At 40.7% G+C, this 18,732-nt stretch overlaps 1 protein-coding gene across 1 annotated transcript in view; it reads left to right on the top strand.

Annotated features, from left to right (window-relative positions):
• Nucleotides 1-18,257, top strand: part of unc5c (unc-5 netrin receptor C) — a 106,122-nt gene extending 87,865 nt beyond the window's left edge. The window contains exons 8-17 of the mRNA XM_041059601.1: nucleotides 2,724-2,780; nucleotides 5,460-5,651; nucleotides 7,669-8,031; nucleotides 10,610-10,697; nucleotides 10,852-11,023; nucleotides 14,362-14,595; nucleotides 15,282-15,431; nucleotides 15,533-15,697; nucleotides 16,508-16,686; nucleotides 17,941-18,257. Coding sequence (XP_040915535.1) covers nucleotides 2,724-2,780; nucleotides 5,460-5,651; nucleotides 7,669-8,031; nucleotides 10,610-10,697; nucleotides 10,852-11,023; nucleotides 14,362-14,595; nucleotides 15,282-15,431; nucleotides 15,533-15,697; nucleotides 16,508-16,686; nucleotides 17,941-18,100 — 1,760 coding nt within the window. The 3' untranslated portion in view covers nucleotides 18,101-18,257. The remainder of the gene's footprint in view (nucleotides 1-2,723; nucleotides 2,781-5,459; nucleotides 5,652-7,668; nucleotides 8,032-10,609; nucleotides 10,698-10,851; nucleotides 11,024-14,361; nucleotides 14,596-15,281; nucleotides 15,432-15,532; nucleotides 15,698-16,507; nucleotides 16,687-17,940) is intronic.
• Nucleotides 18,258-18,732: the final 475 nt, after the last annotated feature.

Genomic DNA, 18,732 nt, shown 5'->3' with positions numbered 1-18,732 from the left:
TCCTCTCCAATAAACATCTTTGAAGGTGTTAGACCCCCACATTGTCACAGATGCCAACATTGTATGTATAACCCACCACAGATGGTGGTTGTGACACTAATAATATAACAGAGGCTTGGCTACTGGATGTCTAGAATTTGATACAGCTGGCCGTCATTGTGTACATCTGAGCTTTTGCTATACTATGGGGTTGTAAACTGCTACCTGCAGTATTATGCTGACATGATGTACCATAGGTTACGTTTGACATCACATCAGCAGTGAATGTGCATCTTTAGATGTAGCTGGCTGAAGGATCTGAATGTCTCTGTCCAAAGTAAATATGTGCTGTTCTGTACATCCATATGTACTGAGGGTTGACAGGAAAGTATGACTTCAGTGTGCAGTGATTTCATTTAACGTTAGCATCAGAGGAGCCAATATTACATCCAAGGTCATATGTCTATAGTGTACAGAAACATCAGGGAGCAATCTACAAGAGCACCTACTCTTATTTGTCTTATTCATCCTATTTTATTTCCCTCTGCGGCACAACATCGTTCAGCCCACACTTCCCCGCCCCACCACACGCCCTCTGTAACTCAGCCTATCACTGAAGCATTAGTTCTCGGTAGATTGATGGCCAGTTTGCAGAGAATATAAAGCCATAATGATATAGATTTAGGATCATTTCAGGGATTGATTTTTTTTGGAAGCTAAGAGGGTGAAGCCACTTATGTCAATGCTAATGACCATTTCCACTAGCATTTAGGAGAACGGCCCATTATCTAAAAGCTCACATTATGGCAAATATGATTGGGAATGGAAGTTGTGTGCAATCTGAACTCACCTTGGACTGTTGATCTGCTCCCTCCAGTGCAGTTCTGGGGTCTGAGCGAACACGTGTCTGTGGATTCCGTTGCAGTTTGATCTTATTTTCTGTTGTTTGAATTTATTTAAATCATTTCAATTGCAATCCATCGCAGAAATCTAGCAAAGGAATTTGATATGACTTGAGCTGGAAATAGAACTCTTGGTGCTCAGCCTCCATTGCTTCACACTGTAAAAACTCAGCTGACCCAAGTCAAAAAGGAAAGAGTTGTGTTATAATTTACTTTGTATCTTGTTTATCACATTTAGACAGTCGGGGAGTTTGGGGGTTGGATTTAACAAAGTTAAGTATCTACAGATTGGTCTAGAGAGGTTGCACTTTGCCTGTTCAGATAGAACTTTCCACACTCCAACATGAGTATAGTTTTCACAGTTCACTGATACTCACCTGTCTAAATCTCTGTTTTGCACTCCCTCTGTGGTCTGTCTTCCTTGATTCTGATGTTGTTTTCCAAGCCTTTGGTAAGCCTGCTCTCAGACATGACATTTTCTTGACATATTGATCCAGAGAAAGGGGAGCGCATGCTCCAGCAAGGGCAAATGCTTTATTGCTATCAACAAACAGAGACTAGAAAATCATGACTCAAGTGTTCACCTCAACCTTCCAAGAAGATTAAGTTATTTACTCTATTTTTGCAAGTGGTTGATAAGATTTAATCAAATATAAATAAATAGAATCACCAATTTCAGCTATATAGATTCGCAAGCAAGAAGTAGTAGATGCAAAAAAAGTTCTTTAGCTATTCAAATGATGACATCAGTTTTGCCAGACAGCAGTATATTTCCCAGAGGCTGGATATCTGCCAAATTCAAAGAAGTAATGACTGAAACACAGACAATGATTTCCTGTATGTGCCTCCTTCCCTCCCCAGCTCCATCCTGTCAGTAAGGAATCATTTTTGTCTGCCTTTCTCTGTGGTCTCCTCCAGAGCCCACCCACTGAAGCATGCTTTTACCCTGCTATACTGTAGACTCAGTCAGGTTGAACAGAAACTCTACAGGATGGGTTCAAATGGGCCATCAGTTAGACTGACCCTGACAGTCACCTCCTCCTGCTACAGCCTGGCCTCCCTGTTGCCTGATTACATGTACACACCAGCCCCATCTATCAAGCCATTGATTTTCCTGTCGGTCCACTTGTCTGCCTGTGGCTCTCCCTCTCTCCAATAAGGACTTCATTGTTTGTATAGTTGTTTATGGATGTCCCAGGGAGACTGAATATTATGTGTACTAGTGCGCTATCCTTGGCTGCCATTGTAGCCTGCTTCCCACCTCACTTCAACATACTACTTGGCCACAACAAAGCCAACCAAATCCCCAGTTGGGACCATAAACTATCTATGCTGAAGATTTTTCTCCAAATCTCTGTCCTTCAACCTTTTTCCATCCCCTGCTTTCCTAACATAATCATTCCCTTTTATCCCTTGCACCACCCTCTCCATCCACCATTCAGTGACAGATGCAAGGCTGTAGGTTCTATTGACTCTGCTGGAGCCCACACTTTATCAGCCCCTCCATTCCGCTCACCTGCCAGCATCAGTCCTACTGCTGCTGAGGCACTAAGCCCAGTTGATGGATCATGCCACTCCCTCACAGAACCTCCATGTTCCCCCTGCTCTTCTCATCCATCTCTATACTCTATACACAGATCTGGAGAGGAGGGGCCAAATCAAGAAAGATCGCTTCCCTGTGTCATCACTCCTACTCATGAGTTTGTTGCTGTCTCATTTGTTGAGTTTGTTTTTCTGTTGGCTTAAATTTGATTTTCATCATCCCTCTCCCGCCTCCACCCCCCCCCCCCCCCTTACCTCCCCTACTGTCTCTCCCATCCACAATCCTTTCCTCTCTTCAAGGTTCCTTATATCAGAAGTCCTCTGAGGCAAAAGACAAGAGTGATGTGGGAAATTCATGTGAGTTATTGTTTCTTTTTTTTTTATCAGTTGCTTTCTTTTAAACATAATTTCTACATTCATTCTCATGTCTGGCTTTGTCTCTATTTTATTTTTATTTATTTATTTATTTATTTTTGCAAACTGACATTTCATGTTTTTTTCCACTAAAAATATAAAACAAAACAAGAAAAACTTGTTCATAGCACAATGACAATACACGATTGCCATTGTTATTTCCTGTCTCTGTTTCATCAACTATGCTTTTTTCCTTTATTTTTCCACTTACATATTTCCTTTTTTGATTTCTGCTCTGTCCTTTCTCATAATGTGTCGCTGCTAGCTGGCTGCTTGTTCACAGCTATGTTACTATTCTGTAACTCAGAACTGACACTGCCCTTTACCCTGTTGCTTCTCATGATCTTCACCCTGACACTTTGCCTCACTGTCAGTTCAGGCATTGAGCCTGGTCTCTTTGTATCTCACCCTCCCTCTGTAAATCTCTGCATCCTCACAGAGAATGGAGTGTTCAATAATCCCTTTCATTTCCATTTCTTGTACTTTTCCCTTTTCGACAATGGCTCATGTTCAAAGGGATGTATTAATCTAAGTGATACATTTTAATGCGTACACTTAGCAGGTTGCTGCCTTTATCATCAAAGCGTGGATGGAAGATTGTTCGACTGAGGGTATATATGTTAAATAACTGCAGGGAAGCTTGGCGGAGGGAGCGTAGTGAAATTACATTTTCAGACTTTCATCATTGGCTCCCTGCTCTGTTTTTTGTTCGTGCCTGTGCTAGAGAAAGGATTAGAGACCCAACATATATGAGGATGTAGCTTGACACTACTCCTTAATGTGATATCTCTGTTGAGGCCTAAAAGAGAGTGCTAGGCCACACATGTCCTTCCTGGGGACTTAGGGAAATACAATCTTTGAAATGACTACAATTTTAAATCCCCTGCCTCTTAAACTGTGGCCTTTTAGTAAATCTTAAACTAAATCTATTTTTTTAATCACCATGTTTATACGGTCATTTTAAGGAATACTCCAGTAAAGGTCATATCCAATTTCCATTCAGGAGTGATTCTCTAAGAGCGTGAAATATAATGAATTTTAAACGGACTAAGTGTTGAAGAATGTAATTGCGTATTCTCACTCAAAAAACTATTTATGAGGAAAATCAAGTCATAACTAGAGACAAAGAAACCATTCACTTACTTACTATATCAAGTATGTGATAAAAATTCCACAAGTTATGTCTTTCAGTTGTCACAAAAGCACTTTCTTGCTTTTCTTCTTCTACTCCTTTATCCTCCTTTGTGCAAGAGACTGCAAGAGACAGACTGAGTGCCATCTGTATCCCTGAGACACACAAGGCTAATTTACACAAATGCTCAGCCATCATGCATGTCCTTAAAGTGCTGTGTATGGATTTATGTCGGCTGCTGCCACCTACTGGTGTAGATTATGTGCCATTTGCATACTCAAATGACCTCAAAAACATAAGTATTCCCTTATCAAAATACATTTGTTCTCTAATTAATAAGCATGTATTTATATGTTTTGGTCTTTGACTTTTTGTACAACCCCCTTGAACAGTGCACACATACAGGCTCACACATGCCATCTAAAGAGGGGTTTCTCCCCATTTGTCAACTTGGTGACAGTGAAGGACATTTTTTACCAAACACCACAGAGAGTTCAGACTGTCAGTAGGCATCCATTAAAAGGTCTGATCTGTAATGAGTGCCTGTCTGAGTCTGCGTTTCTAACAGCCACTATATCCATGCCAGGCCTAGTAATCACAGAGGTTTTTCCAGCTGGAAAGTGGACAGAAAGTCTTTGGGAGGGAGACAGAGATGAAAGACAATTTGAGAAATGCAAGCTATGTCTAGATCTTATCTGCAGTGTGTAAGAACAAAGACAGAGACAGACTCTGAACTCCAACACAGAGCACGGTAATTTGAAGATGAAAACATCTATATCTCCGTCTTCTGGACTTTTGATCTCACTTCTGAGCCTGCTTGTTAGGACAGTGTGTCATTGGGTTGCACTGGAGCAGCCTTCCTTATTAATTGCGCTATTGCACACAGAGTTTATCATCATTATCTTTATTTGCTCTTTAAAGTTATCTTTGTAATACATGGTACACACACACACAACACAATGTGGCTAGTTACAAGAAACAATCTGTGAGTCACCAACATGGACACACAAGTTACGACTCTTGCATATGTTTGGCAGATTTTTTTGTGAGAACAAGGTGTGTGTGTGTGCCTTTACTAACCAAAATCAGTGGAAATAAGTGTTAATTAGTAAAGCTGATAGGTGAAAAAGACCCAGTGTTGTGTGTCAGACTAAGTAAAGTAAATGCATCATTGTCCATTTTCACTTTTAAGATAAGAATGTCCCATGTTATTCCATCAACACCCAGACTGATTGCCACAGCAGGTCAGCATTAACTGCAATGAAAAGACAGGAGATATAGTGTATGCATTTATTTCCCAGTAGATGGTTATTAATATCCGGCTCAATCTTAAACCAGGATATTAGTCTTCAGATAATGGCTTCATCACAACTCCTGCATATTGAGAAAGAAAGCTTAACGCTATTGATATGAACTTATGAGATCTTAAAAGACTATTTTTCTCTCTGTGTTTTGTCTCTCTTCCCATATCCCCCTGCCCCTTCCTCCAGTGGCCCCCAGTACAGATGACGTAGCTCTGTATGTGGGTATTGTTATAGCGGTGATCATGTGCCTGGTTATCTCTGTCGTCGTGGCGCTCTTCATCTACAGGAAGAACCACCGGGACTTCGACTCCGACATCATTGATTCCTCTGCCCTCAATGGTGGCTTCCAGCCAGTCAGCATCAAGACTGCCCGCAAAGGTGTGGCACATGGACTATATATGTGATATATGCGATATATGTTTGTTTTTGCGTGTATGTGTTTGCCTGCTTGTATGGGTTTGATTATGTTTTATATCACCTCTGATTGATCTTGTGAACGCCAGATGACACAAGGGCTTTCATTTGAAATTTTCAGATACTTGGAATGATAAATCACTTGAGTTTTAGTGGGTGACAAATCTTTCTTTTTTAATATATTACTTTAAAAACAAATTCCCTCTCTACACTTAACAACAAAAGCAAAACAAAATTTAAAACCTAAATTAAAAAAAGAAAACTTAATTAAATGTTTTCTCAAGTGGCTGTGCAAGAAATTTACATAAATAAAATATTCTGAACTGAGCAAAGTTATCGTTTATATATCAGTAAATATCTGATTCAAGCATAAGTAAACAAGATTAAAAATCTGACCGGGCATTTGATCCTGACAGTTGTCAATATTAAATGCTGCAAACACATTCAGTCTGTACCAAAAACAGATTTCTGTGAAGAGTCCCAGTCATCCAGGTCATGGTGATCCAATAAGTGTTTGATCAAGGGCAGCAGGACTTGGTTGTAGATATTTGAAGACATTTCACCTCTCATCTACAATGCTTCTTCAGTCTGTACCAAAATCAGTACTGAGGTTAAATACCCAGCCCTAGATGCTGCACCTCAGTTGTCAGGCACTGGGAATTACTCCCATTAGAAACCCATAGTGTTGATAGTGTTGAACCTGGTGAGATATGTTTGACTCAGCTGCTCTGGTAGAACATGTGTGTTAGTGATGATGTGAATGTAAATGTGCCCTTTTGACTGTAGATGAGCTGGGAGTTTGTGAGAGAAACACGGACAGCATGTTTGTGCGGTCGAGGTTATGAATCTATTAAAATGCTTGTCGCTGTGATGGGAGGCCAAACTATGCCCCATCATTAAGGCTTAATAAGGCCAGTCTCTATGTCGCATATTAAACCGTAATTAGATTTGGGCTGGTGACGCAGGACTTAAAAGTAAGATCGCAGGAATGAGGACAGGTGGCAGTGAGCTGGGCAAAAAGACGGTAAGGAAACAGATCACAGTGAATGTGCTGTAAATAGTCTGGGCTTTGGGGGAAAGGAAAAAGGAAAATTGAAAAAAGAGACATAAGGGAGACTGGAATGCTAGATATTAAAATACTGCAAAATTCAGGAGGATGATTTCCTCAACTAATTGCTTGTGTAGCAAATGCTCAGTTGATACGTATAACCAAAGTCTTGGCTAAATGTGGTCTTTCTGTTGTTGTCCTATTCTTAAAATAATTAGCCTGTCTTTGCAAATGCATTTAATAATTATATTGACATTAGTCTCCAGCTAACATATCAAACCCCATTTTGTGTAAAGAAAGTGGTCATGGCCACTGTTGAAAAGAGTACATCTGCTCACATCACTGAATACATTACTTAATACAAACATAACACAAACATTACTTTTACTAGTTCTACTGTAACTACTGCACTGCTATTAACAGTTTTGGTAAATAGAATAACTTATTGTTCTGGTTGTCTGTCATATCTTTGAACAACTTCTGTGACTTTCATTGTCATCTGTATCATTTATAAACTTGGTGTTGTCGGAAAACAGAGGGGCCTTGAGGAAGTGGAGAAGCTTGAAGACAGAGAACTCCCACTGCCCTCGCTCCACCCACTCAGCCCAGCTATTGAACATTCATCCTTGTACCTAGTGGGTAAACTGAGTGTTAGTGATGCCATCTGTTACTGATGAATCACAGCTGTGCCTTTAACTTCTCTGACTGAGTAATGTTTCTTGGTGGTGAAGTGGACTTCCCTAATGAGTGAAAAACAAATGAGTAAAGCCAGGCAGCAGCATGAATGATTGCCACAAACACTTCATTTCCTCATGGTTATTTTGGTTTCAAGTTATCAGTTCTCCACATTCACAGCTGGAAAGAGTATATGATGACCACAGTTCTTTAGACATTTACTCTGCTTGCCTGATGTCCATTTCTTTTCTTTTCCAGCTGATCTTCTAACAGCACCCCCTGACCTGACCTCAGCGGCCGCCATGTACCGCGGCCCAGTCTACGCCCTCCATGATGTGGCTGACAAAATCCCCATGACCAATTCCCCTCTGCTGGACCCTCTTCCCAACCTGAAGATTAAGGTGTACAACTCCTCAGGCTTAGTGACTCCACAGGATGACCTGGGAGGGGAATTTTCCTCTAAACTGTCACCTAAGCTGCCGCACTGCCTCCTGGACAACAGTGACAGCACGATGGGTCGTCGCACACAGACCCAGACGTTGCTCCGCACAAGGGATCCGTCCTGCTCAGCTCTGGGCTCCTTCAGCTCCCAGGGAGGGCACCTCATTGTGCCAAACTCAGGTAGTAGTTAGTAGTACTAGACAGTGAGAGGAAGTGTTTTCACATTTGTGTGTTTAGATCTGTGTCTCTGTCTGTGTCTCTCTGTGTGCAGAGACAAACAAAGTATAACAAAGGAACAAATAAGTTATATTTCATGAAAGAAGGATCTTGTAGTTCCAGCAAATTCTGCCGTGGTTCATTTAAAAACTCAACTTTCTTCTGTCTGTATCAAACAAACGCACATCATCCTCAAGTTAGCATTTAGCAATATTACCTCTGTGTGTATGTACGTGTAATAACTTGTGACTGTGTGTGCATGTGTACATAGTGAAAGGATAAATTCCTCTCCACAGTAAAGCTTGACATGGAGAGGAGATCACCCATCAGCTCTTCCTATGTTCTCTGAACACCTTAAAGATCCCATGAAATGGGTACTTGAAACTCCAGACAATTTCTTGGCTGGGTGCCGCAATTTCCTGGTGTCTCTGCTGGTTGCGTGGCAACCTCACAGTGACAACAAGACTCCATGAAGTCAGTTTGCTCATGCACAGTGCCCCCATGAAACTGAGAGTTTTTTTTACCCTTGGTTTTGATACAGATGAGACAAACAAGTCATAACATGTTAATTAGTGAGCTCTAGTGCCCATTAATTAACTGCTGGGAGGCAGATTTTGTTACCTACAGACAAAGCAAAGCTTCCCCCTGTTTTGAGTCTTTATGCTAAACTAAGCAACTTGGGTGTAGCTTCATATTTAGCAGACAGACATGAGCGTGGTATTGATCTTCATATCAACTGTGCAAGAAAGTAAATAATTGTGTTTCCCAAAATGTCTATACATTGATTTAACATTGACTCATCACTGACCTGTTTCAACAGGAAATGCATCTCTTTAAGGAATTAATGGGACCTTTAAAGTGAAAATCTATCTTAAATCTATCTTAAACGTTTTAAAGTTACTTGCTCCATCGGTCAGTAAATAGTAGAGACGTAGGCATTACAGCTTAATTATAATGAGTTTTGTAAAAAAAATGAAAAATACTATTTTGGTATCAAATGTCAAACAAGCTTATACAATAACACCTCAAATTATTAACAGCATCTTATTTATCACATAGTGGAATGTGCTAGAATTGGTATGTATCAAGTATTGGTAGTATTGGAGTGCTGCTTTGCAAATGCCCCACTATGTAGTGCATGGCATAAAACCCAATACTGTATGAATACAGTATAAAATGCGGTCTCCATGTATGAGAAATGAGCTGCCTCTCTTTTAACCTTACCATCTCTGCTAGGATAACCTTTACACACAGAGACATGACTTTGAAATAATAAGCTAAACCATATGAAACCTATCAGCATACTTACCACACACAGCATGATAAGAGTTGATGGATACCTAAGGTGTGTGCGCTATGACTCCTGAAGTAGAGGTGTACTGTTTCAGTCAGCTTACATTAGCCATGCTGTCCTCACTTCAAAACCATGCAGGCTGCTTGTAACATGCCACAGATGCATGTTGACAGGCTCAGACAAACTAGCAGCAACATTAAAGGATACACCGACTTCTTAAGTTTCTTAAGATTTTCTTTTTTCATTTTGATTCCTGTAAAATGTTCTCGGCTGCTGGTTGTATTCAGCCACCTCATCATGTTACATAGGCAGAGGGAGAGGAAAGAGCACATTTGATATTTGATCTGTTCATGTGTCTGGGTAATGATATATTTTGTGGCACTGTCAGTGTGGCCATTTGGTATTTTGCATCTTAAAATGCATTTCCGATCTCTTTGAAGCTTAGCTGTGAGGGAGAGTGGCAGTGTGCAAGACGTCCCCGTGGCAGAGTTGTGATTGCCTTGATAGCTAGCAAGAGAAGCTGTCTGTCACCTTCTCAAAACTTCAGTACAAGGACATAGGAAATCAATGAGCTACCTGAGAAACCCCCTCCAGACAGAGAAACGGTGTGTGTGTGTCTGTGTGCGTGCGTGCGTGAGTGTGCGCGCATGAGGGAATGTTGGGGGTAGGGTCCTAAAAAAACACGGACAGGACATCATATCAAATCAATCTGAGATGGAAAAATGTAAATCATGCTGGCTGCAGCAATATGAGAATGCTATGACGAGTAGATAGACCATTGATTTTAGAAATGAAATGTCACATAATTTCCTGATGCCACAGGAAAAGGCAGTAAAGTGCTGTCGTTTTTATATGTGGCACTGAGGGGAGTTGGGATTATTACTATACTTCTCCAAGAAAAACAATTATCACTTTTCACCGGCGCTGTAACTTCTTTTTACTGGTGCAGTACTACATTAAGATATGCCCATTACAAGTAAAACTATTAAACTGTAAACCATTAAGGACCTTAAATTCCATTTATAATGTGTAAACATATATGCTATATATAAAACAAGTATTCAGAGTTTTTAGTTTTTATCCTTCATGTCTTTCTCAATGCTGTCACTGACTTAAGTGAGCTTAGCTATGAAACAGAATCGTGACAGGCATTGATAATACGATAGACAATATGAAGACTCCTCTTGTCTGACAACTCACAACTCTTACATATGCCTGCTTGTTTGTTTGTGTGTTTGTGCTCCCTAGGGGTGAGTCTGCTAATTCCAGCAGGGGCCATTCCTCAGGGCAGAGTGTATGAGATGTATGTGACGGTTCAGAGGAAGGACAACTTGAGGTACAGCGCCGCCTGCCACATCAATGCCCCAGAGCTGTGTTTACCCCTGTCAGCTCTGCCATGTCACACATACACAGAGACTGCTGTCACATCATCACTAAACAGCATTTGTGTGTTTGTATGTATAAGTGTGTTTTTCTCTGTGCACCTCCAGGCCCTCAGTGGAAGATGGCCAAACAGTCTTGAGCCCTGTAGTAAGCTGTGGGCCCCCCGGGGCCCTGTTGACTCGGCCCGTCATCATCACCATGCACCACTGCGCCGTGTGTGATGGCCAACAGGACTGGCTGATCCAGCTCAAGAGCCAGTCACAGCAGAACCAGTGGGAGGTGAGATGTGGGACGCACTAATGTCTATCACCATAGTTAAGTTTGACAGTCATGTGAAGTATTAAAATGATGTGTCACCCAAAATAAGATTCACGGATGTAGTTTATGTACTAAATAATCCACATTGCGTTTGGTTGAAAATTCTACTCAGCATTGGGCAAAGAGCAGGGTAGAGGGGAAAGGTACTGTGAAAAACAAAATGATATAATGGTATGGGATAATAGATAGGAAGTAGGTGGAGGTGAAGGAGATCGACTTCCCTGTCTTCGTTTGTGTAGCTCAGCACTCAGATGAAACCCCTGTTGCAGCCAGGTGCTGGATTAGTAAACCTCTGATAACAGGGAAAGGGATGTGACTGTTTTTTTCCCCAGATTGTTTTCTTGTACCTTTATGAGTGCCTTTTTATGTTTGTGTATGTGCCATTGTGTGTGTGTGCGTGTGTGTGTGTGTGTGTGTGTGTGCGTGTGTGTGTGCGTGTGCGCTGTGTTTGTCTTTTTGGAAGACCTGTGCCTGTAGCTTCCATCATTAACAGTGCTGATGATGATAAGTTGGGTAGCTGAGGGCAGTATTGTGAATGTTTTCTGCCTCTCCCCTCTCCCCTTCTCTTCCTCCCTTTCTGCTGTCACATGCACACGCATGCATACACACACCTACAGACACACACACGCATACACACTCACAGAAACAGTCCAATTACTGAGAGGAGATTATAGAAACTATGATTCCAACCTCATCACAAAAACTGCCTTAAACTTGTTAGAAATGGTCCAGTTATCTCTCTCTCCAAAAATCTCTATCAGTAGTACACCTCAGATAATAATATAGCAAAACCTTGTTGTAGGCAGTTATTAGCAACTTTTTCTTACCTGTCAAGAGAGCATTTATGGGTAAGTTTTCACACCATGTGGGTTTTAATAAATTCTCACAGGCTAGAGACCTTTTTTTTTTAAAGGGAGAGATGTTCAAAATATGAAAAATGAACTATACATATTTGTGTAGCAGCAGGGCTTAGCACGGAAAGCAGAATGAAAAGCAGTAGAAAGATAATACAGAGCCCCAAAATGTTTCTTTATTTTAAGAACTTGGACTTCGGTTAATATAGGTTTCTGGTTTAAATTAAGAAGATAGGAATTCAAAGAAGGCACTACTCCAGTCTGTGGAGTCTATGCAGGAATATAGGCCAATCATATATTGAAAATCCAGCTACTTAGTAACAGCCTATATCCAATATATGGCCCTCAGTCTGCTCTTCATTGAATAGTGGTTTGAATAACATAATTTTCAGGAAGTCCTTGCGCAATCTCTACTGCTGATTTGATGATATGACTTATGGTGCAGAAAAAACTGCCAGGCTCCACATGCCTTTGTGACATTGATGAATTACTCGGGGGCAGCCAATAAAGCTCAGTGTAAACTAAGTATTTTTAAGGAAGAAATAACTATTGATTACATCTCTGACCTGTCAGAAATGCAGATTGTAATATCCAAGGTGACGGCAGCTTCCTCTATATGAGCTTCCCTTCACACTGAGGCCAGGCTGCTGCATGTTTGAAATACTGCTTTATATGACATATATTATATGCTCTGTCAAAATGTTTATTCATCACTGTAGTAGATACAGGAGAAATGAGTTCTTCTGAAGTAATTCCCAGATATATTTTATATATATATGTCTATGTGTGCGTGCATTTATATATACTCATCACCACCCAGTGAAAATAATCAGTTCCTTTGGCATCTACGATGCCGCACTCCTCCCCCGTCAAAGCGCACACATATACAAAAACGCACACACAGTGTCATTGAGGAAACGTGTTATGATGATGATAAAGACAGGAGGTCATATAATGAGAAACATGTGGGACTCTGTGCTTCAGTAACTCTACAAAGATTTATCCTCCTGCGCCACAAAAAAAAAATCTCAGCTGATGAATGCAGTGAATAAATTATGCTGTGTGAGTGTGTGTATGTGAGTATGTGTGTGTTTGCATGTTTGTGCCTGCACACATATGTATGAAGCAAAAGCCTACTTTTCCACTGTGTGTTCTAATTATCCCCCAATAAGGAGCCCCAGTACCATCCCGCAGGAGCAGTTAAAGAGTCTAATGATCAGCCATAATACTGCTGTTAAACGGCCTAGCTCACAATAAAATACTGTAATTCCTCTTCTGTCTCTCATAATAGGCTGAATTAATGCCAAAGTGCTGCTCACAGGAGTGTTTGGATTAGAGAGAGAAAGACACAGTGCAAGAGAGAAGAGAAAGCAAGATCAAGAGAGATCAAGAGAGGGTGAAAGATAGAGAGAAAGAGCGGGGCCACATAAGCCCCCTCAGACCAGACAGTCTTAATGAGAGAGAAATATGTCCTGGCATTAGTGCTTTTACAGGGGTCATCTGCAAATGGTTTTGATACTCATTCTTCCATTACCTCACATACACAATGGTGGAGTGTCAGACATTAGTAATACACACAATCAAAGTGTAATTTCTAAAGGACACAGCTTATGTGAAAAGGTCATGACCCTTGATTGTACTTTCCCCATTAAAATGAAATTTAAATTCAGTTCACTTCTGATTTAAGTGAATTGAAAGAACCAAACATGAAACTAGATAAACACGTTCTTCACCACATATCTGCCCCCATATTACCTGTTAATTTCCTATTTGACAACAAGATATGTCTTACATGTGACTTGCGACTGTGAAGTTTGTCAACAAAACAAAAATTGAACTTACATTCTGCTCAGACAAAACATTTAAATCCAGGAACAAACTGTGACAATTTTTATTCTTGTGATGTAATGGCTATGCATATTGCTATACATTGAATTATGTGCAAAAATGTGAAAGGAGATTGTTCAAATGACTCTGACAAAGTAAAACTGCAAATTGGACTAAATTTTCTGTATCTGATTATCTCCATTGAATGGAGAATACATAGAAAATGTATTCTTTATAGTGCTTTAGATCGAAAAGTCCCATTTCTTGAAATGAAAAAGCAGAACGATAATAGGTCTTTGAGACCCAGAAGGTAATACTGAGCTCAGATTTCATTTTAACTGTTTTCCATTAATGGTTATACTTTGGCCTTACTTACCAACAAATGAAAACATACATAGAAGCTTAGGTGGGACAGAGCCAGAGTGATAGATTTGGTCTATTTAGAAAATGCTATTAATCGTGTCTTCTTTTGTTTTCATGTTTTTCCACATGGCATTTTTCCAACTGCAATCACAGCCACATGGTGTAACAAAATTATGATAAAACCCTTTGACTGTTTCTGGCTCTTTTATCTTATTTATCTCCAACATGTTTTCTTTTTTTCTGTCCACATTGTAGGATGTCGTGGTGGTAGGGGAGGAAAATTTCACCACACCATGCTACATCCAAATGGATGACGAGGCCTGCCACATCCTGACAGAGACGCTGGGTACCTATTGCCTCGTGGGCCAATCTCTCAGCGCTGCCACCACCAAGCGCCTCAAACTAGCCATTTTTGGCCCTGTCACCTGCCCTGCCATGGAGTATCACATCAGAGTCTACTGCCTGGATGACACTCAGGACGCACTCAAGGTAAACATGCAGCATGTTACATGTGGATATTCTTTCTAAAAGATTATGTAGCCAAAAGTTAAATGTGTTTTTAAGCATTAATGATGTTTGTGAGTTTGTCATTTTGACTGAATTGTTAATGTGTGTGTGTAGGCATAGCTAGCAGATGAGGTGTGGGAGGCAGAATGATACATTTTTGTGTTGGTGTGTCACAAGAAGGGGAACCAAGCGCTTGCATTTTAATAGCGTCACTATTCCTTCTAGAAAGATGTAGCTGTTGCGCCAACACAAAATAAGCCGAATTTATCCCTGTACTCCACTGTTGTCTCCTCACCTCAATTCTGTTTAATACCTCCATCTACCTACATGGAGGAAAGATAAGGAAGGATTATTATACTGAGAAGGGATATTGAACATGGTTATTAAGTTTGGGAATGGGTAATGAGAAGTGATAGTGATCCTGCTACAAGGACAATGAAGCTGGTTCCAGATAGCAGGTCGAGATTCAGGTTCATAAAACCCTGAGGCAAAGTGTTGAATATGCCATAAAAATAACATTTCCTTTGTAAATTTCCATTTGAGCATTTGCAAGAACCCACTGTAACAAACGGTACAACAACAGTATATGGCAGCACAAAAGTAGAAAATTAAAAATTGCTTTGAGGTTTGTGTTCATATACAAATCAAATGTGCGTTTGCGTATTCAGGAAGTCCTGCAGATGGAGAAGCAGATGGGTGGGAAGTTGTTGGATGAACCAAAGACTCTAAACTTTAAAGACAGCACCCACAACCTGAGACTTTCCATCCATGATGTCCCTCACACGTTGTGGAAGAGCAAACTACTAGCCAAGTACCAGGTAACCTGAGCAAATACTCTTTCAGAAAAAGGCCAAAAACAATGTCACACTGTCCAATCCGCCAAGTAACTTCTTCTTCTACCGTCTTCACATAATTGCAGGAGCTTTCCTTTCAACAAGTATGGAGCGGTTCACAGAGGAACCTCCACTGTTGCTTTACCCTGGAGCGGTTCTCTGCCAGCACAGTGGACCTGGCCTGTAAGATTTGTGTGCGTCAAGTGGAGGGAGAAGGACAGATTTTTCAGCTGGACACTACGCTGTCAGAGGTAGGGTCTTCTACTTAAGTCTTCCATTTAATGTAAAACATGTTAAAAAAATAATTCTTCTGGTTTAGATATGAGCAATGCAACACAAAAATCTTAAAAGATCAGTGTGAGCCCTCTTGTTGCTTTAATTTTGCATTCAGAGATAATGCATTTCCTCAACCACTTTGTGCTCACTGTCTCTCAGTTGCGATAGATACTTGAGTAAATTTACCCTCTCTCCGTCCTCTTCCCTTTTTCTGCAATGTTCACAAAGACTGACAGGGTGGAGGACAGGGAGTCTTGACCCTGCAGCCTTCATATATTCCTGCCTATGACAAACCAATGCAGAGCAGAGAGGAGCAGAAGGGGAATAATCACCCTCCAGTCGTGCTGTTCTTGCTTCACAAAGGCCATCTGGCCAGGAGAATAGAGCTTGAGGGATGGAGGAGCACTCAGGCTTTGTGCTCAGTAATGAGATGAATTACAGTACATGCAGTGCAGAGCTGTGTCCCCGCCTGGCCTTGGTTCATTTGTCTTTGGGTCTTGCTCTCGTTTCTGTAGCCAGAACTCCAGCACTTAATCCTCCAGATGCAATATATTTGAAAATCACTCAACTTGCATCAATAAATGGATGGCAATGAAATGAGTGATTTTCACTTTTTATAGAACCCAGAACCAGATATGTTCTGTGCTACAAATCTGTTTATGTTTCGTTTTGTGAGATAATGTTAAATTAGTATGCTCATACTGCCTGCAGCCTGAAAAAAATTCTGCTGCTACCATCTCTCTCTCTCTCCTTTAACCTCTCTCTCTCTCTCCACCTCTCTGCAGGATTCCCAGAGTATTGACACATCTCTGCTGGACCCCGCCAGTAACATCACCACACTGGTTGGGCCCAATGCCTTCCGCATCCCCGTCTCCATTCGACAGAAGTTGTGTGGCAGCCTGGATGCGCCACAGACCAGGGGCAATGACTGGAGGATGTTGGCCCACAAACTTAACCTTGACAGGTGGGTAGAGGAACAGGGCAGCCCCAGAGAAAAAAAGAGTGAGATGGTGTCTCAGACTTGGGCCTTTAGTGGTCACAGCCTGGCCACAGGAACAGGCTGTCGTCAGGCATTCTTATTTCCTTTTTAGCAAGGGTAAATGAAAGAGATGAAATGAGAAAATCAGAGTGACTTGTTTTAGAAATTGACATAAAAATATAAAGGCTCACTCTTCTCCAAAAAGCTGTTAATGTGCAATTTTAAGTGCTGAATATTTTTTTCGTTTGAAGAACGCAAAATGATGGCATGGGAAATGAAACAAGATAACTAATCTCTTTATTTGATCGTGATTTTTCTTTGGGAATGTGACTCATTGATAAGCATCTGTTGAATTGAGATCAATTGGGCTGGACTGAACTGAGAGAGAGATGGATAGAACGACGCTCCTCTTTTCAAAACGTCACCCATGTGTCTTTGATAGTCTTGTGTGTGTGATAGAGGTACAGTGTGTGTCCATTTATAAGGTCCCAGCTCAGCAGGGCAGCCTTATCACAGCCAGCAGCTGCAGATTGACGAGACCACTGACAGAGAGTGGCATGAATGGAGGGAGAGACTTGAACCAACCTCATTCACAGCCTACACTGATGATTCAGTTTGTACATAGGGTTTGTTATTTTCCATTTTAATGAAAAAAAAACAGGAATTCATGTGTTTATTTTTATTATTAAACTGGATAAAGAACAGATTAAAAAACGTCTAAGAAACGTGTAAAAAAAAATAGGATTTTCATTTGCAGCACAAAGTTAACCTTTTTTTTATTTACTTAAAGGGACACTGATGTTTAATCAGCAACTCATTTGCATTTTCTCACCACTTTCCTCTTAACTTTCTATAAATTTGATTTTTTTTCCCTGTGTTGTACTTGTCATAAGAGAATTTCATTTACTACTGTGAAATCTCGATGAAAGTCAGTCTAAACCACCTGACCACTCAAAAAAATCTGTGTAATTTTAGGGGAAAATCAGAGAAGCAATAAAAGATGCACATTAGTGATTATAAACACACATTTTTCTTTTGTGAGGAAAAAGAGACAGAAATGTTTGCATTAGGAGATACCAGTAGAGATGATGAAGCTAAAAAATTTTGAAATCAGTTTTTCAGACCACATCAGCACACCAGCCAAGATCTGACTTTCAACTAAACCTATTCCTCTCTATTAACCATTTATTTAATTTTTCTAACCTTTCTCTCTCTGTTTTGTCACAATCTTTTATTCAGGTATCTTAACTACTTTGCCACCAAATCCAGTCCTACAGGAGTTATCCTGGATTTGTGGGAAGCTCAGCATTTTCCTGATGGCAATCTCAGTCGTCTTGCCCAGGTACTAGAGGAGATGGGGCGCCATGACAGCCTTGTTCCTTCAGCGACTGAGCACTGACATCTGCCCACCAGGGAGTGTGACATTCCAGGGAGGAAGAAGACATAAAAAAAAAAAAAAAAAGAGTGGGGGGACAAATGCAGGAGTCTTTTGGCATCACAGTGACAAATTCACGTAAACACTCACATACACTGCGTGTGTGTACACTCAAAGAAGTAAAAAGATAGAAGCGGCAAGGTCTGCTCAGACATGACCCAGTTAAACATTGGCAACAAAGGGTGTAAAAACTTAGGAGGATAAACAAGAATCTCTGCCAGTCATTTCTCTCTGGCTGTTCCTCTTTCTCTGCTAGAACGACTTGATATTTTTGGCTCTAGTTTCTTTGGAATCAGCTATCCGGTTATTTGGATGGACTGTACGGATATGTGGATGATGCCCTTGCTATAGACAACAGTCTGAGTAGTGACACACTATCAGAGGTCACAGGATCTGAGGAGCACAGCTTGGATCAGAGGAAGCCTCTCTCACTCTTCAGAAATCAGTCTCCATAGCAACTCCATGGATGAGTATGTTCTGTGATGACACTGTATTTAAAAATATGCCTATTTATACATATCTTTTTTTTTCTTTTTTTTTTGCATTTTATGCTGGCTGTTAGGGAATACTTTGTAGTGTCCTCACATTTTTGTTTC

Source organism: Toxotes jaculatrix, chromosome 16 (assembly GCF_017976425.1).
Source record: "Toxotes jaculatrix isolate fToxJac2 chromosome 16, fToxJac2.pri, whole genome shotgun sequence".
In the NCBI taxonomy this organism is placed as follows: domain Eukaryota; kingdom Metazoa; phylum Chordata; class Actinopteri; family Toxotidae; genus Toxotes; species Toxotes jaculatrix.
This window is presented reverse-complemented; position numbering and strand designations above follow the sequence as displayed.